We start from the raw sequence: 20,708 nt of genomic DNA on the forward strand, positions 1-20,708 counted from the left end.
TTCCCCCTTGCACTTCTTTAAAACAAAACATTTGTGTTTTCCTTTGGCAAAGGATAACATCTACAAAACTTAGTCCACTCTATTCGGAACAGAGTGTAGTTTTGGGAACGGAAAACTGTTTTGAGACCAAAAGTTTAATTGGTGAAAAAATTGCATAATGTCAGACAAAATCCATCTCCTCTCACTGCCATCCAATGGACTTCCTCTCATCACCATATTTGGTAGTGAGTGGAAGCGGAAAACCGGATGCTTCACACTTATACATCCGGTGAAATATCTGTCTCATTATTCTAGCTGTGGTATTGCCTTTATGGCAACTGTCCCGTACACCGTCAGTGGAGTCAAACGATTGCATCCGGTCTTTAGGAGGAATGGAAAGAGAGCATGTGATGTTACTTTTGGACGTTATTAACATCCATTTAACAAGGGCAAACTCCATCTTAACTCCTCCTCCACGTTTATTCGATTGGTTGAACAGTGCAAAAGAGAACCTCCCCGATAGTTATTTTCTCTCGTCAGGATCAGAAAGTAATAAACACCGCTCAGGCGTTTATTTTAAGAATGCTGAATTACTCTCCTTATGTTGTGTTGTACGATAGTAGATACGGCTGAACGTCAGACTGGTGACAAGACAACACCATAGTTAAACTCGTTTAAATTACACAATTTATCTTGTTTGAGCGGCTTGTGTTGAAGTTGACAGTTTCCTCTATTTTGCAGTTACACAATACAACGGACCATTTTTTTTCAGAGACTGATTCTCGGCAGTTAAGGTGAGTGATATTCACATTCGATTCCGTTAAGTTTTGTGTATACAAAACTACTTCCAATTGCGCTTCCTGGGTATTCACAACTCACTGGAGGTAGCAATACTGTCGATTAACCAAGGGTGTATTAATTAGGCCGATTCTGTTGCAAAACGTTTCTTAAAGGGAAGCAAACTGAACGAAACGGGGAGGGTCCTACCTGAATTTGCCCCTCGTGTTAGTTGCAAAATTGTCTCCCGTTTTAATTTACAAAACGGAATGCAACTGTTTGAACTAATGATTACACCCCTGTTTGCCGGAGGTGCTGTTTTTTGTATTTTTTTCAGTGTGGACCGCTGGCCTAGTTAGTTTACATAACCCTAGCTGATTTTTGGAAATGAGCTTGTCAATTAAAAAAAAATACAATTTAGATTTACTCTGTCGATTGATTCTAGGCTTGGAAAGTATCATATAATGGAAAGTATATTTAAACAATTTCCCAACGTTGGTTTGTTGTAGTTCCTCAGCAAGGTCAGTTCAGTTTCTCTTAGCCTGAAGACCCACCATTGAATTGCAAATAATTATATTTCGGGCAGAAATTCGCTTTCAGATCAGGGAAGATTCCTCTTATGACCTCAACAAACCAGAATGTTGAATAAAATGATGTTTCACTGGTTGTCCATGTGATCGGTCCTTTTGGAGGCAGGAATGTGAGACAAATCCCCATCAATCAGACATTCAGTATGCTAACGTTAGTTTGTGTAAATATATTGTTTGTGTTTACAGGTTTTCATTTCAATACTAATGCAATTCACACGTGACAAACACTTGCACAATATGGCAGTGCCTAACAGACCAGCAAACCCCTTCCAGCTGAGGGCTTTGGTGGACTAAATTCGACTATTATTTACATATTGTGCATCACAAGCAATGCCTCAACAGATTGAAAATACAAAGGACAGAACCTACCAGCACTGCATAAAGTAGGGTAAACGCCTTCCTGTGGATACCCTTTCTCCACCTCCTACCGCCAAAAGGACCAACAAAATATACAACCAGTACATGGGGCGGCAGGTAGCCTAGCGGTTAAGCGTTGGGCCAGTAATCAAAAGGTCGCTGGTTTGAATCGCCGAACCGGCAAATGGAAAAATCTGCCGTTCTGCCCTTGAGAAAGTCAGTTAACCTCCAACAACAATCTCTCTGATTCAGAGGGGTTGGGTTAAATGTGGAAGAAAAATTTCAGTTGAATGCATTCAAATAAAATGTTATTGGTCACATGTGCAGAATACAACTGGTGTAGACTTGACAGTGAAACGCTTACTTAGTTGTGCAACTGACTAGGTATCCCAATTCCTTAAAGTAAATGTAATTGTAGTCAATATTCTGCCTTGTAGAGACTTGCATCTTTTTTAGTGACTTCTTTCAGACTGATATTCATGGTGTAACCATTGTAACAGTCTGATGTTTAGGCAAAGTTCCTCTCTGCTTACCTCATGTCAAAATAAATGTTCCCCACAAGTTCTTGCTTTTTGTGCATGTTTTTTTTAAAATTTTTGACATGAGGTAAGCAGAGAGGAAGTGGGTCTGCAACAGACCCAGATTTGCTAAGTCTGTTTACATTCTATTCAGTTTTTTTTTCTCAACCCCCCCCCCCCCCATAAGGACCAACCCTACGGACAATCGTCAAAGTAAGTTGAAATTGCGTTTTGGCGGACTATTGCGTTTTTTTGCAAGTTAATTCCTATCAACGCTAGTGTGTAAATACGTGTGTTTCTAAAAGCAGCTAACTTCACCCTACCCATTGTCATGACCAGATGTTCACTGGTGATTCTGTCTGGTCTGTTCTGCAATTTACAGTGACAAGAAAAAGTATGTGAACCCTTTGGAAATACCTGAATTTCTGCGTAAATTGATCATTAAATGTTATCTTCATCTAGGTCACAACAATGGACACAGTCTGCTTAAACTAATAACACACAAACAATTATACGTTTTCATGTCTTTATTGAACATACTGTGTAAACATTCACAGTGCAGGGTGGAGAAAGTATGTGAACCCTTGGCTTTAATAACGGGTTGACCCGCCTTTGACAGCAATAACCTCAACCAAACGTTTTCTGTAGTTGTGGATCAGACCTGCACAAATGTCAGGAGGTATTTTGGACCATTCCTCTTTACAAAACTGTTTCAGTTCAACAATATTCTTGGGATGTCTGGTGTGAACTGCTGTCTTGATGTCATGCCACAGCATCTCAATCAGGTTGAGGTCAGGACTCTGACTGGGCCATTCCAGATGGCTTATTTTCTTCTGTTGAAGCCATTCTGTTGCTGATTTACTTCTGTGGTTTGGGTGGTTGTCCTGTTGCATCGCCCAACTTCTGTTGAGCTTCAATTGGCGGACAGATAGCCTAACATTCTCCTGCAAAATGTCTTGATAAACTTGGGAATTCATTTTTCCGTCGACGATAACAAGCTGTCCTTGCCCCGAGGCAGCAAAGCAACCAAACCATTATGCTCCCTCCACCATACTTTACAGTTGGGATGAGGTTTTGATGTTGGTGAGCTGTGCCCTTTTTTCTCAACACAGTGTTGTATTCCTTCCAAACAACTCAACTGTAGTTTCATCTGTCCACAGAATATTTTGCTAGCGCCGTGGAACATCCAGGTGCACTTTTATAAAACTTCAGTGGCTTCTTCTGTGGTGTTCTGACATGGACACCATTCTTTTTTTAGTGTTTTGTGTATTGTGGACTCGTCAACGGAGATGTTAGCATGTTCCAGAGATTTCTGTAAGTCTTCACCTGACACTATGATTCTTCTTAATCTCATTGAGCATTCCAGCCAACATGTCACAATTTTGTGAGTATTTTTTATAGGGCAAGGCAGCTATAACCAACATCTCCAATCTCATCTCATCGATTGGACTCCAACTGGCTTTTGGAGAAGTCATTAGCCTAGGGGTTCACATACTTTTTCCAACCTACACTGTGAATGTTTAAATGATGTATTCAATATAGACCAGAAATGCAATTTGTGTGTTATTAGTTTAATCACACTATGTGTGTCTATTGTTGTGACCTATATGAAGATCAGATCAAACTTGATGACCAATTTATGCAGAAATCCAAAGGGTTCACCTATTTATTTTTTTCTTGCCACTGTAACATCCTGGAGCTCAGTGTCCGATAGCAGAGAATCGTGGAATAATCCTACACGCACACACACATTCTAAGCTATCACAGACCTGTCAATCTCTTTCTCTCTCTCCCCTAAACACTGTCACACACACTCACTGCAATCTGCACAGCAACAGACCTGGCAATCTCTAACACACATTTAGGGCAGTTCTGGACTGTTTTTCGACATTCTCACATAGCCTTGCTAATCCCATCCCTATGGTCACACTGTTTGAAGTCCTGCATTCAAGTAGGCCTTTCTATATTTTGGTTGAGGGCTGGCCAGCCCTCAACCAATCTGTCCATAGAACTCCAGCAGAGATTAACGTTGACTTGACTGTTTAATTGTAATCCAACAATGGAAATAGTGGATTCAATCCGGCGCCCTTGTTGGCTTTAAGACACGGTTACAACGCACACTATAGAACAAAATAAATGGCAACTGTCGCCTTATTGCGCACCTGATGCTGGCTATTTCATTGGAAATTAAAGGGGAAGTGCAATGTCTAGACTAGTCTGAATGAGACTGTTTTGAATTCATTTATTACCGTCACACTACTCATGCTGAAATAACAGCCTAAATAATGTACATAAATAATTATTATTGACCAATTTCTGTCCAGTGTTCACATTCAACATCCTCATCTGTCAGAACTTTAACAAGAACTTTAGCAAGTATCCAGAAAGTAGGTGTTGCCTTCCTGGTTCAACCAGATGCCCAGTTTCCTCCACATCCACTCTGAACAGACCGGAGAAGAGCGGCAATGAGACTGCTCTGTAGCCTACTCTTCATTCTGGGACAGAGTCAATGACTGAGTCCTTAATGGCACCCGGTTTCCTATATAGTCTACTACATTAGACCAGAGTGTCATTCCATTTGATTTCATTCACTTTCGACAACCCTGTTTGTAAGCTTTTAAATGATATCAAAATGGTGGGGAATGCAAAATGGGCCAACTTTGAGCACCTCTATCCTAAATGTTTTAGCATTGTTAGGTTCTAAATGAACCCGTTAACACTCACGGACGACTAGTAAAGCTTAAACCAAGTTTATTCACCTATTGGGTCATACAGCTGTATAAGACAAATATATGGTTCCACCAGTGGTAGTGTATACAGTTGAAGTTTACATACACCTTAGCCAAATGCATTTAAACTCAGTTTTTCACAATTCCTGACATTTAATCCTAGTAAACATTCCCTGTTTTAGGTCAGTAGAATCACCACTTTATTTTAAGAATGTGAAATGTCAGAATAATAGTAGAGTGATTTTATTTCAGCTTTTATTTCTTTCATCACATTCCCAGTGGGTCAGAAGTTTACATACACTTAATTATTATTTGGTAGCATTGCCTTTTTAAATTGATTCACTTGGGTCAACGTTTTCAGGTAGCCTTCCACATGCTTCCCACAATAAATTGGGTGAATTTTGGCCCATTCCTCCTGACACAGTTGCTGTAACTGAGTCAGGTTTGTAGGCCTCCTTGCTCGCACAAGCTTTTTCAGTTCTGCCCACAAATTTTCTATAGGGTTGAGGTCAGGGCTTTGTGATGGCCACTCCAGTACCTTGACATTGTTGTCCTTAAGCCATTTTCCACAACTTTGGAAGTATGCTTGGGGTCATTGTCCATTTGGAAGACTCATTTGCGACCAAGCTTTAAGTTCCTGACTGATGTCTTGATGTTGCTTCAAAATATCCACATAATTTTCCTGCCTCATATGTATTTTGTGAAGTGCACCAGTCCCTCCTGCAGCAAAGCACCCCCACATCATGATACTGCCACCTCTGTGCTTCATGGTTAGGATGGTGTTTTTTGGCTTGCAAGCCTCTCCCTTTTTCCTCCAAACATAACAATGGTCATTATAGCCAAACGGTTCTATTTTTGTTTCATCAGACCAGAGGACATTTCTCCAAAAAGTACGATCTTTGTCCCCATGTGCAGTTGAAAACCGTAGTCTGGCTTTTTTGTTTATGGTGGTTTTGGAGCAGTGGCTTCTTCCTAGCTGAGTGGCCTTTCAGGTTGTGTCGATATAGGACTTGTTTTTACTCTGGATATAGATACTTTTGCATCTGTTTCCTCCAGAATCTTCACAAGGTCCTTTGTTGTTCTGGGAATGATTGGCACTTTTCGCACCACAGTACGTTAATCTCCAGGAGACAGAACACGTCTCCTTCCTGAACGGTATGACGGCTGCGTGGTCCCATGGTGTTTATACTTGCGTACTATTGTTTGTACAGATGAACGTGGTACTTTCAGGTGTAAGGCAATTGCTCCCAAAGATGAACCAGACTTGCGGAAGTCTACAATTTTTTTTCTGAGGTCTTGGCTATTTTTTATTTTTCCCATGTCAAGCAAAGAGGCACTGAGTTTGAAGGTAGGCCTTGAAATACATCTACAGGTACACCTCCAATTGACTCAAATGATGTCAATTAGCCTATCATAAACTTCTAAAGACATGACATAATTTTCTGGAATTTTCCAAGCTGTTTCAAGGCACAATCAACTTAGTGTATGTAAACTTCTGACCCACTGCAATTGTGATACAGTGAAGTAATCTGTCTGTAAACGATTGTTGGAAAAATTACTTGTATCATGCACAAATATGTCCTAAGCGATTGCCAAAACTATAGTTTGTTAACAAGATATTTGTGAAGTGGTTGAAACCTAAGGTTATGTAAACTTCCGTCTTCAACTGTATATACCCCGATTTGGGGTGGGATCTCCTCTCTAAACATTGTCTTTTTTGCTAGGCAGGAAGTTAAGTAATACGGGCAATAAACTGTTCCTTCTTCCTTAATAACCTCTTTAGGATAGGGGACGCTCGCATCCCACTTGGCCAAAATCCAGGGAAATGCAGCGCGGCAAATAGATATAAAAATCAAACTTTCATTAAATCACACATGTAAGATACTCAATTAAAGCTACACTCGTTGTGAATCCAGCCAACATGTCAGATTTTAAAAAGGCTTTTAGGCGAAAGCATAAGAAGCTATTATCTGATGATAGCACAATGGTAAACAGAGGGTAGCATATTTCAACCCTGCAGGCGCTACACAAAACTCAGAAATAAAATATAAAACATGCCTTTCCTTTGACGAGCTTCTTTTGTTGGCACTCCAATATATCCCATAAACATCACAATTGGTCCTTTTGTTCGATTAATTCCGTCCATATATATCCAAAATGTCCATTTGACGTGTTTGATCCAGAAAAAAACAGCTTCCAAAATGCGCAATGTCACTACAAAATATTTTAAAAGTTGCCTATGAACTTTGAAATATTTTGACAAACTATTTTTGTAATACAACTTTAGGTATTTTTAAACGTTAATAATCGATCAAATTGAATATGGGTCTGTTTTCAATAGAGGACGAGAGGAAACTAATGCTACTTTTCATGTCTTGGCCAACTCTCAACAGTGTTACTCAGTTCCTAGATGTCATACTTTTTTTCTTTTTTTTTCTTTTTTTTCTAGAGGGTGGATCAGCTTAATATTGCGGAAAGAATGTTGCATCCAATGTAATTGTCTGCATCATTTCCAATCCCCCATATTTTTTGGTAAATATATATATCCATACACGCATGCATATATGTATATAAACTTTTTTGAAGAATATACCTTTATTATTATTCCCCACAAACCCTTCTGCCGATCCCCCAATTGGAGTAAACTAAAACACTTCTGCTTCTACCTTCAATCCATACATCTTATACACATTCTACAGACAGTCTACTTTACAATAGTTCTCTCTTGTTTGTTCTTAGTCCTTCCTCTATTTCTGATGTCCATCCAGTTTGATGATTTCTATTTGTAACTATGCTATGTCTGTGTTAGCTGCATGTGTGACATAACTCCACCAGTCCTATTTATGATATAATTCACTAAATCTATACCTTTTTTAAAAAATGTCTTCTATAAATATTTTTTTTTATCAATTAGTATATTTAAATTTAACCACAATATTTGTTGTAGTATTTGTTCCGTCCTTTCAGGTGGATTAAACTGAAATTGCAACCAACTTTCTAAGGCTTGTTTAAAAAATAAAGATATTTTGGAGATTATTTCCTTTTCAAACAACCGAAAGTGAGCAGGTGTAATCTGAATAAAGGGGAAAAGGCCCTTCCTGAATATAGGATGATACATTCGTACCAATTGACTAGAGAACCCGTTTGGATTTAAGTATAACTTTTGTATGACTGATGCCTTTAGTGAGAGGTCTAATGCTTTAATAATTTCTGCCCACTGAATTCATATTCGTTATATTAATAGGCCCTTTTAATTTTATCTGGTTTGCCGTTCCAAATAAAATTGAATATTTTTTGTTCGTATAATTTAAAAAGCAGGTCACTAGGTGTAGGCAAATAGGTAAACTGTGATATAACTAAGGAGTTAATCAGGGGGATTTTTCCACAAATAGACAGATATTTTCCTTTCCATGGTAGCAAGATCTTATCTATTTTTGCTAACTTTCTATAAAAATTTATTGGAGTGAGATCGTTCCTTTCCTTTGGGATTTGTATACCGAGTATGTCTACATCTCCGTCAGACCACCCAATTGGCAAACTACATGGTAATGTAAAATTATTTTTTTTACTGATCCAATACGTAATATGGTACATTTATCATAATTTGGTTTTAATCCAGAGAGGATAGCAAAAGTATCTAGATCCTCTAAGAGGCCGTGGAGAGACTCCAATTGTGGTTTTAAAAGAACATGAATCATCAGCGTACAATGACACTTTCGTTTTTAGGCCTAGATGGCATACTTCTTCATTGCACAAATGAATAACCTCAACCAAATTCCAAAGACTGGTGACATCCAGTGGAAGCGGTAGGAACTGAAAACAGGTTTCTAAGAAATATCATTTGCCAATGAGAACTCAGTGAACAGACGGAGACCTAAAAATGTAAAAACTTCTGAACGGTTAGTCCTCTGGGTTTTGCCTGCTACATAAGTTCTGTTATACTCAGACATGATTCAAACAGTTTTAGAAACTTCTATCCAATAATATGCATATATTATATTCTTGGCATGAGTAGCAGGAAGTTGAAATTCGGCACGCTATTTATCCAAATGTGAAAATGTTATATATGTGAAAATAGTTCACTTCTATACCTTAAGAAGTGAACTATTTCCATTGATTGTTAATTCTAGCCCTTTTGTCCTCTGCATTGTGCATTTATCCTTGACATATTCTTACATATTAATTGTACAGTATCCAACAATCCATGTATTGATGCAATTTAACATTAAAATTCTCACGACATGGTAAAACAAAAACCCCTTCATGGTTGTCTTAAGCTATCATCTAGTGTTCTCGACTAACCTCCCTCTGAGGACACTTAAATATAAGGTTACTTAAAGATAAGGTTTCTTGGGAGGAAAAACCCTCCCAAGGCCCAATAAATTTGAGCAGTGCACCCACCCCTCACAGTTTGAAAGTAGCGCTCTTTCTCGCTTTGTCCGAATCATAATTAAAATATTTGATTAATTATCCAACCCAAATTTAGAATGACAGTTGTTAGCGCTTTACTTTGAGTCTACCACTCAAATTCAAGCTTCTCAACCTAGCACAAATAATGACGGTTAGAATGTACATTTAGAAACGGGAACTTTTTATTCCAGGTAATAGCTCTACTCTTTTACAACCCCCATTTTTCCCGGTTTTCCTGTCGCGAGTGGCATGGTAATGAAAGATTGGTATCTCAATGCAGTCTTAGTCTAAATTACTATGAATTTCAGTGTGCATTCCTCCTCAATAAACCTGACACCCCAACTAAACAATTATGGGCATGGTTGCCCCCCCCCCCCCGGCACTTATCCTTCCTGCGGGTCTTCGTTGGTTCTTTATCAGATAGCTTCATTTAATCTTCCCAAATATGTAACTCTTGCCTGTCACATTTGATGGCCCTTGATAATGTCCCGGTTTCAATATCCAAATAAATTATGTTTTTTCCAAATACACGAGTCTCCCACCTGAGCTGCCATCACCCTTCTGTCTGGTCCATTTCTCCCACCAGTACACCAAAAGAGCATGAGAGAAGTTTGAATGAGATCTCTCTCCATGCGCAGTCTCAGGACTCATGGTGCACTCCTGCCGCCCGTACCCAGGTTGATGGCTCGGACTCAGGTCTTAGATAGGAGTGTTAAAAGTCACTGTCGTATTGAAAGCCTTTGTCGCTCTTTCTTCAGCCAGTTAGGGAGGGTTTCGACCGATTTCATCAGATTGACCGATTTCAAGTTTTCATAACAATCGGAAGTTGGTATTTTTGGACACCGATTTGGCCTATTTTTTTTAATTATTTTTTTACAACTTTTATTTAACTAGGCAAGTCAGTTAAGAACACATTCTGATTTTCAATGAAGGCCTAGGAACGGTGGGTTAATTGCCTTGTTCAGAGGCAGAACGACAGATTTTTACCTTGTCAGCTCGGGGATTCAATCTTGCAACCTTACAGTTAACTAGTCCAATGCTCTAACCACCTGCCTTACATTGCACTCCACGAGGAGCCAGCCTGTTACTCGAATGCAGTAAGGTTGCTAGCTAGCATTAAACTTATCTTATAAAAAGCAATTCATCATAATCACTAGTTAACTACACATGGTTGATGATATTACTAGTTTATCAAGTGTGTCCTACGTTGCATATACAGTGGGGCAAAAAAGTATTTAGTCAGCCACCAATTGTGCAAGTTCTCCCACTTAAAAATATGAGAGGCCTATAATTTTCATCATAGGTACACTTCAACTATGACAGACAAAATTAGAAAAAAAATCCAGAAAATCACATTGTAGGATTTTTAATGAATTTATTTGCAAATTATGGTGGAAAATAAGTATTTGGTCACCTACAAACAAGCAAGATTTCTGGCTCTCACAGACCTGTAACTTCTTCTTTAAGAGGCTCCTCTGTCTTCCACTTGTTACCTGTATTAATGGCACCTGTTTGAACTTGTTATCAGTATAAAAGACACCTCTCCACAACCTCAAACAGTCACACTCCAAACTCCACTATGGCCAAGACCAAAGAGCTGTCAAAGGACACCAGAAACAAAATTGTAGACCTGCACCTTCACAGAACAGAGCAAACTTGCTCTATCCAGAATAGAAAGAGTGGGAGGCCCCGGTGCACAACTGAGCAAGAGGACAGGAGCGTGTCTAGTTTGAGAAACGGATGCCTCAAGTCCACAACTGGCAGCTTCATTAAATAGTGCACGCAAAACACTAGTCTCAACGTCAACAGTGAAGAGGCAACCCTGGAACGCTGGCCTTCTAGGTAGAGTTCCTCTGTCCAGTGTCTGTGTTCTTTTGCCCATCTTAATCTTTTCTTTTTATTGGCCAGTCTGAGATATGGCTTTTTCTTTGCAACACTGCCTAAAAGGCCAGCATCCCGGAGTCGCCTCTTCACTGTTGATGTTGAGACTGGTGTTTTCCGACACATTGGTGCTTCTGGGTTAAGCGGGCGGGTAAAAAGAAGCGCGGCTAGGCAGCTTATGTTTCGGAAGACTCATGACTCGACCTTCGCCTCTCCCAAGCTCTTTGGGGAGTTGCAGCGATGAGAAAAGATTTTACTCCCAAATTTCATGATTACGGAGGTGTAAAAAAAAAAACACTCTTGGAACCTAGTGTTAAGTTCTAATTTGTCAGAGTAAATGACATGGACACTAGAGAAGCTTAGAGAATTAAACCAAGTTTAATTATTCCCAAAGGGTCGACACAACTTTGTCTGAATACAGCTATGTTCCCATCATCACAAGTGTGTGTGTTATATATACTATATGTTATATATACTCCACTTTAGACACCCCTCCTTCTCTCCAATCCTTACATCTTATGGTTCAACAGGAATGTTGGATGTTAGCCCTTATTACTCCCTTCAGGGGATCTGACCTCAACCCCTCTTTTGCCTAATCCACAGATATCCATCCGCTTCCCCTATAGCAATCCTGTGATCTCCTCCCGTCCACCCAACACATTCCAAAGCCATCTGTCTTTCTACGGAGACCCATTACCTCCTGACATAAAACCCGGTCTCTTTCACTCCTTATACACTATGCGTCTGATCTATCATGTCTACAATATCTCGATGTTCAAAGTTTACCCCGAATCCAACACTAGGAAGAAACCTGGAGAGGAACCATACTCTTGGGGGGTCACCAGTCCTCTTCTGACTGTGCCGGGTGGAGATTATAAGAGTACTTCGAGATGATCAAACATTGATAGATAAGCAGCAGCAGGGTCAAATAATAATCAGGGTTTGTAAAGGGTGCAACAGTTCAGCACCTCAGGAGTAAATTTCAGTTTGCTTTTCGTAGCTGAGCATTCAGCGGTAGAGTGGGAGAGAGCATACTTAAGTTCACACATGACACCAGATAAGACAGGAGAATTGCACCAGATAGGACAGCCTAGTCTATGTGCCCCCCTATTGAATCCATTTTAGAATAAGGCTGTATACTTTCCAAATGCACCGTAATTTAAGAACTGTGGAATTATAGGTCATATTTCATAGAAATCTTAACACTGGACAGTTACTTTGAAGTACCTATCTAATACAGAGACCACATGTACTGTACAAAGCATTTGTACCTAAGGGAATTAACAAAAATGTGTAAATTAGGCTACACATTCTTTGTGCAAATGATTTGGGTACATTTTTGTTTTGGGTGCAAACTCGGCGTCAACACTGTAAACTCTTTTTGTAGCCTAAAACTAGCTAGCAGAGTAAATATGACTGTTGATTGTTGCAGCATGTGAGGATCGGCATTCTGCAGGCTTTTGATTTAGTTTAGTAGTGACTCAAAGGATCTTAAACAAATTGCTTTGCATTGTAGTGTGTGGCTGAGCAAGCTGTCACTGTAGGAAAACATGGAACAGTAGCAGTTAGTGGCTTTACATGAGTGTAACAATGAGGGATAGAGGAAAGAAAGAAACTGAGTGAGGTGAGAAGAAAGGGAGAGCATGGAGTTGATGGCATTTACGAGAAGGCAGCATAACCGTGTAGTTAGTGGCTCTGCAAATGCAGGATGTGGAATATGAATGTTGCAGAAATCCAACCGGACACGCTCTTCTGTGTCTCTTGTGCAGCTAGTTCAGTCATTCGTTGGGGAGGTCAATGACAGGACACATGCAGGAAGCTACAATTATTCTGAAATTGTTCCAAAATGTAATGTGTAATAATTATGTAATAACATAGCGTGTTTTGTATGTGGTCACCAGAAGAAATAATATCAATTGTAAACAAAAATAAGTGTGTGTGTTTGTGTGTTTGTTGCAGGTCCAGTATGGTGGATCAAGGATATGTACAGGGCTGGCACCCAGCTGGAAAGGACCCCTCTCAGAGCCACCTGGGGGGGTCCTAGACCGCCAGCGACGACGGGTCTCTACGTTATTTTCTACCCAAAGGCCTCAGTCACTCTCCCTTGCCCCTCTCTCAACCCTCTAGGTCTCAACCCACAGATTTTATACCAAATCATACCCCAAGCTCTTACTCTTAACTCCAGTCCACAGCCCATAAACCTCCAGTCTAACTGACCATGAGGGGACAGAAGGTGAGCATGTTATTGGGCTGTGCTCTCCTCTGTTCCGCCTCTCTCCTCTACCTGGGCCTGAGTGGCATCGACTGCCCTCCCCCTGACCACGCCCACCGCCATACCTGGGCAGATGCCCACCTGGGCTCCACCAATCAGAGCCAAGCATCTCCCATTTACTATGGCGAGGACACACCCCTCATTTTCATTGGTGGGTTCCCTCGGAGCGGCACCACACTGATGCGGGCCATGCTGGATGCCCACAATGCAGTGCGTTGCGGGGAGGAGACACGGGTGATCCCGCGTCTTCTTGCGATGCTTGCCACCTGGAGTCGCTCGGCCAGAGAGCGGGTCAGACTGGATGAGGCCGGGGTCACTGACCAGGTGTTGGACTCAGCAGTGCGGGCGTTCTTACTGGAGGTTAGCCATGGTGTTTGTCTTCTCACTTTACATCAGGTAATCCTGAAACATAGGAAGGATTGCCTAGGCTAGGATGCTACAGTGTAATTAAATTGTAACTGCACCATTTTCTATAGCTTTGAGGCTGGATTCATTGCTTGATTGATTTCTTCCACCAGGTAATAATAGGTCATGGGGAGCCAGCAGCCAGGCTCTGTAACAAGGATCCATTTGCTCTGAAGTCTCTGTCCTACCTGGCCCGTATTTTCCCCCAGGCCAAGTTTGTTCTCATGCTACGGGATGGAAGGGCTACCGTCCACTCCATGATCTCACGCAAGGTAGCAACTGCTGTGGGGTGGGGGAGGGGGTTCCCTCTGCATGCTGGGGTCTGATGAGCTTCCGTTCTTCCTTGCTCTTCAGACACTTCACTCTCTTCTCTATATTCTCTCTCTTTAACACAGACTCCTTCTCCTTCCCTTCTCTCTTCTTGCAGGTGACCATCTCTGGTTTTGACCTGACTAGTTACAGGGACTGTCTAACTAAGTGGAGCCGTGCGGTGGAGGGCATGTACTCCCAGTGCCAGGGGGCGCCTGAGGGCAGCTGTCTGCCTGTGCGCTACGAGCAGCTGGTACTGCACCCAGAGGTAGAGATGAGGAAGCTGCTGAGCTTCCTGGGGTTGCCATGGGACCCGGCCGTGCTACACCACGAAGACCTTATTGGCAAGGCCGGCGGAGTGTCGCTGTCCAAGTGAGCGAAAGAGAGAGCGAGTTTGTCTTTATGTACATGCAAGACAAGCACCCTCCTAAGATTCATTATTTCCTTTCCCATTTAACCTTTGCTGTAGAAGATTATGGCTCACAGGTGTACTTAGTATTACTCCTTACACAGGATTCACACATTAGTCTGTCTTCCCAGCTCACACCTCTCTCTCTCTCACACACACACTGCCTCAATAAATACACATAGACACATACAGAAATTCCCTGCTCAATCACACACACACTTGTCTCATCTTCTGATTGCATACCAGACGTTTGCTGCGTTATGTTATAGTTCGCACTAAAGAGATGCCTGAAGAATAGGTAGTTATCCTCCATTTCTGTGTGATACAATAAGTGGACACTGACAATGCTCATTGTTCACCAGGTCAGCCATATCTATTACTACTATGACGCATAAAGGGTCAGTCTTGTTTTTCCAGCTGTGCGGTGCAGTATAGACCTGGGTTAAAATACTATTTGACATTTTCAAATACTTTCAGTGTCTGCTCATTTGCCTGGAGTGCCAAATGTACAGGGTTTTCTTTTCACCTTTGACTATTCTGCTTAAACAATCCCAGATAAAAAATTTTTATTTCAAATAGCATTTGAAGCCAGGTCTGGAGCTGTATGTATGATGGTTTAATGGAAGGTTTAGATTAGACATAATGTGAAGCCAGCTGTGGTAGTCAGTGAGCTGCTTTATATAATACTTATGTCTTATGCCACGATTAAATCTTGTCACAACCATATGCACCTCTCAAAGCTAGGACAAAAATAGATGCTTGTGCGCGCACACACACGCATTGGAATTCGTCTAGACCCTTGTAGGTTGGAGAGGTCAGGTGAATCAAGTCTCGCACAAACACACATACACTAGTGTTATATCTGTCTGATCTCCCCCTGTAGAGTGGAGCGGTCCACAGACCAGGTTGTGAACCCTGTAAACACAGACGCCCTGTCTAAGTGGGTGGGCCACATCCCCTCTGATGTGCTGCGTGAGATGGATGACATCGCCCCCATGCTCGCCCGCCTTGGCTACGACCCCCTGGCAAACCCCCCAGACTACGCCCGGCCAGGCCCCATCATAGCCCCCAACAACTACACACTGGTGAGACCTGACTCACCATATCAGAATTTACATCTTTTTATTCTTATGGACAGTATCATTGTAAAGGATAAAGGGAGATGCAAACAGATGGAAAGTCTGATAGGAAGGGCAGCATGCATATCCTCATGATGCTGGAAATATAGAACCCCAGCTCCGTGATCATACAGTGGGGCAAGAAAGTATTTAGTCAGCCACCAATTGTGCAAGTTCTCCCACTTAAAAAGATGAGAGGCCTGTAATTTTCATCATAGGTGCACTTCTATGACACACAAAATTAATTTTAAAAATCCAGAAAATCACATTGTAGGATTTTTAATGAATTTATTTGCAAATTATGGTGGAAAATATGTATTTGGTCAATAACAAGTTTTTCTCAATACATTGTTACATACCCTTTGTTAGCAATGACAGAGGTGAAGACATACAGAAAACATTTGACAAGGTTTTCCACACTTGCTGTTATTTTGGCCCATTCCTCCATGCAGATCTCCTCTAGAGCAGTGATGTTTTGGGGCTGTTGCTGGGCAACACGGACTTTCAACTCCCTCCAATGATTTTCTATGGGGTTGAGATCTGGAGACTGGCTAGGCCACTCCAGGACATTGAAATGCTTCTTACGAAGCCACTCCTTCGTTGCCTGTGCGGTGTGTTTGGGATCATTGTCATGCTGAAAGACCCAGCCACGTTTCATCTTCAATGCCCTTGCTGATGGAAGGAGGTTTTCACTCAAAATCTCACGATACATGGCCCCATTCATTCTTTCCTTTACACGGATCAGTCGTCCTGGTCCCTTTGCAGAAAAACAGCCCCAAAGCATGATGTTTCCACCCCAATGCTTCACAGTAGGTATGGTGTTCTTTGGATGCAACTCAGCATTCTTTGTCCTCCAAACATGACGAGTTGAGTTTTTACCAAAAAGTTATATTTTGGTTTCATCTGACCATATGACATTCTCCCAATCTTCTTCTGGATCATCCAAATGCTCTCTAGCAAACTTCAGACGGAGCTGGACATGTACTGGCTTAAGCAGGGGGACACGTCTGGCACTGCAGGATTTGAGTCCCTGGCGGCGTAGTGTGTTACTCATGGTAGGCTTTGTTACTTTGGTCCCAGCTCTCTGCATGTCATTCACTAGGTCCCCCCGTGTGGTTCTGGGATTTTTGCTCACTGTTCTTGTGATCATTTTGACCCCACGGGGTAAGATCTTGCGTGGAGCCCCAGATCAAGGGAGATTATCAGTGGTCTTGTATGTCTTCCATTTCCTAATAATTGCTCCCACAGTTGATTTCTTCAAACCAAGCTGCTTACCTATTGCAGATTCAGTCTTCCCAGCCTGGTGCAGGTCTACAATTTTGTTTCTGGTGTCCTTTGACAGCTGAGGTTGTGGATGGGTGTCTTTTATACTGATAACAAGTTCAAACAGGTGCCATTAATACAGGTAACGAGTGGAGGACAGAGGAGCCTCTTATAGAAGTTACAGGTCTGTGAGAGCCAGAAATCTTGCTTGTTTGTAGGTGACCAAATACTTATTTTCCACCACAATTTATTGACCTGGCCACATCTGCAGTGCTCATGCCTCCTTGCAGCATGCCTAAGGCACATTCACGCAGATGAGCAGCGACCCTGGGCATCTTTCTTTTGGTGTTTTTCAGAGTCAGTAGAAAGGCCTCTTTGGTGTCCTACGTTTTCATAACTGTGCCCTTAATTGCCTAAGCTGTTAGTGTCTCTTAACGAACGTTCCACAGGTGCATGTTCATTGTTTATGGTTCATTGACCAAGCATGGGAAACAGTGTTTAACCCCTTTACAATGAAGATCTGTGAAGTTATTTGGATTTTAACGAATTATCTTTGAAAGACAGTGTCCTTAAAAAAGGGATGCTTTTTTTTTGCTGAATTTATATGTAACCTTCCGGTTCTAACTCCTTTCTGAGGCAACCAATCAGCAGTCATTGACACAATGCAATCTTCTTCTTTTTTTTCTGAGACACAATAACATACACAGCAGTGTTCGTTGACTTATGGCCTCTCTCACACTCCTACAACATAAAAGGACTCGTCAAAAATGTTGAACCTTCTAGGTTTGGACGGGGTGCACATGTTGAAAACAAGCTAGCTAACAGTGTAACATAAACTAACTCACTTTTGTACATCGAGCAATTGACCTTATTTTAGCGTCCAAAAAGCGTAATACTTCCAGATCAACTGTAATATCAATTCCGTTGTAAAGCACAATTACTCTCCTTTCCAACAAAATCAATGACGAGACCTTCATGATGCCCATCTCTGCATGATCCAAGAAGGCAATGAACTCCATTGGGTCTTTATAAAAAATGGCGGGTGGGGAAGCGAAACCTATTGCATGATAGTGAGAAGGAGAGATGTCGTGTGGGGAAACAGCTTTTTTTTACTCGATCTGTCCAACTTATCACTTTATCGCCTCTAAAATGTAAATAAAACACTATAAAGGGTTTATATAATGTGTCATTACATACCTATTTGAAGGTTTGTGTCGAATTTGAATCGGGTTTTAGGCGGTGCTGAAGTGATCTTCAGAAGTAAACAGCGGCTTTTGAGAGTCATGATAGCTTGCAGTGATGACGCAAAAAATTACTTGGTATCCCCCCTTACCCTGTCCCTTTCTTGTTTTTAAACAGTGAGAGAAGTTCTACACCTGGTGGAGAGAGGCTGTAAAACAGAATTAGTTGCTTTATGCTTGCTGTACGTTACGACATGACACGTCACGATGTACAGAGTCGGAGGTGTCAGTTTTTCCAACTTTTCTCCAACACTATAGAGCCATTACCATGTCAATCAATGCAATAATATAAACGTAGTTCACGCCACAGATTTCGATGTCAACACAGTCGCTACATTTCTTTGCAGCATAGTTTGAATGTCGCGGTTGCGCACATTTGTAAGGAATGGGGTTAGTTTACGTTACATTGCTAACAGGACGAGAGCTAGCATAGCTAACAAGTTAGCATGAGAACTCTGTTAAAACAACCAAAATACACTTCACATTATGACAAACTATATGTCATTACATTGTACATTAGCTAATACATATTCTGTGACAATTTGGATGTAATTATATCAAAAGAAAGTCTTTATCTGGGAAAGGAGTGGAGAAGCATTTCCTACCTAACGTTACCATTAATTCCATCAGCACAAAATAGTCTGAGGGAAAATGGTGCGCAAAAATAATACAACAGCTGGGGTGCAATACGGTCAACAAACCACACGATGTCAGTCAAGTACCCTTGAAACCTGTCAATAGGAATAATTGAAACTACGACCTATTCAAACATTAACTCAATAACATGAATTCAATGCTTATGAAACTAATTTTGGAGAGCTAAACGAATAAAACAGGATAGTTCTTACTCTTACAGACCATAAGTGTCTCCGTGTTGTTGTTTTTTGGAAAGGTGTGAGTGATACAATATCAGTACTTGTTTCATTTGCAACTCTTTCAGCCAGTATATGGCTGTGGATGCATAATGCATTGTTTGGAACATGGAATGTTGGCAGTAAAAAATAATAATATATTACATTTAAACTTTATTTAACTAGGCAAGTCAGTTAAGAACAAATTTGATGCTGGGCCAAATTCGACACTGATGCCTCAAGCACAGATGCAGTGCCTTAGACCGCTGCGCCACTCGAGAGCCCCATATATACAGTACCATTCAAAAGCTGCAAGAAATTTCCAAGAAACTGAAGATCTTGTGCAAAGCTGTGTACTCCTCCCTTCACAGAACAGTGCAAACTGGCCCTAACCAGAATAGAAAGAGGAGTGGGAGGCCCCAGTGCATAATTGAGCAAGAGGACAAGTATATTAGAGTGACTGTGCAAAGCTGCACTCGCTGCCCTCTCCTTGCCACACTCAAATGTGAAGGTTGAACGGCTGTTCAGCCAAATGAGTGTGGTCAAGTCAAAGTTAAGAAATAGAATGTCACTGCACACTCTCAACTCCATACTCCTGGTGCGGTATGGACTGAAGCTGGCTGGTGATACCTTTTACCAGCACAAACTACCAAATGAAGTTCTGCAGCAGTTTGGCACCACAGCAGCGTACAACTTTAAGGCCACTCCGTCCTCTTCTGCTGGTTCCAGCTCCGTGACAATGCAGTTGGACAGTGAAGATGAAGAGGATTTCCTTGCCAATCTATGATTCATAATATTTACAGTACTATGCAAGGAGTGGACTTTCTGGAACTGGCGGAGACACACAGCTGATGGTGGCAGTGTGTACTGCAGTGTGTGCGACAACAGTGGCAATATCTGGAGGAAACCATTGAGCAGCTAGCCAGCCAAGCAGCACAACAACCTGGAGAGATCTGGAGAGAGATGCCTAGCGCACACATCATTATTTGAGTTAAGTTGCTTGTTCAATAAGATAGCATATATACCTTGTTATTAGCTTGTACCTATAATTGTTGATCAGTTAGGTAGCATGTTAACTACTAATACACTGCTTAAAAATGTAATTGTTAAGAATGTCTAGGTTTACTAGTTAAAAAGAAAAGAAATTAAATGTAATTGTTCAATAATGTGTAATAGTTTAATAATTAAATGTGTTGTGTTTAAAAATAAAAATATCTGATCATATAAAATGTGTTGTGTTTATATTACTTTTACATATAAAAATATATGATAATAAACAAACAAATCTAAACTAACAAAAACAAAAAACAAAAACAACTAGAGATGATTAGAAAGTTTAAAAAGCAAAAGTGACAAAGTGCTTCTCTTCTGGCAAACTGGATCTACTGTAGAGGCAGCCTCTGCTCTGGACCACTACCCGGAGTACACCCGCCGTTTCACCTCAGCGGGAGACGAGGAGCGCGCAAGACTTCGCCTTGGAGTTCCGGACCTTGGCTGCTGGTGCTGGATGGAATGACAGGTCCCTGATGGACCACTACCGATGCATCCTCCGGGAGGACGTCCGCAGGGAGCTAGCTTGTCAGGACACCACACTCTCCC

General features: G+C 41.3%; 1 protein-coding gene across 1 annotated transcript; it reads left to right on the plus strand.

Annotated features, from left to right (window-relative positions):
• The first annotated feature begins 310 nt into the window (after positions 1-310).
• On the plus strand, positions 311-19,896 carry LOC139392537 (protein-tyrosine sulfotransferase 1-like). The gene is made up of 6 exons (XM_071140581.1): positions 311-773; positions 13,201-13,873; positions 14,032-14,190; positions 14,346-14,599; positions 15,520-15,781; positions 19,726-19,896. Exons 2-6 carry the CDS (start codon positions 13,460-13,462, stop codon positions 19,894-19,896), a joined length of 1,260 nt encoding a protein of 419 aa, XP_070996682.1. The 5' UTR covers positions 311-773; positions 13,201-13,459.
• Positions 19,897-20,708: the final 812 nt, after the last annotated feature.

The sequence above is a fragment of the Oncorhynchus clarkii genome, chromosome 33, assembly GCF_045791955.1.
Source record: "Oncorhynchus clarkii lewisi isolate Uvic-CL-2024 chromosome 33, UVic_Ocla_1.0, whole genome shotgun sequence".
In the NCBI taxonomy this organism is placed as follows: domain Eukaryota; kingdom Metazoa; phylum Chordata; class Actinopteri; order Salmoniformes; family Salmonidae; genus Oncorhynchus; species Oncorhynchus clarkii.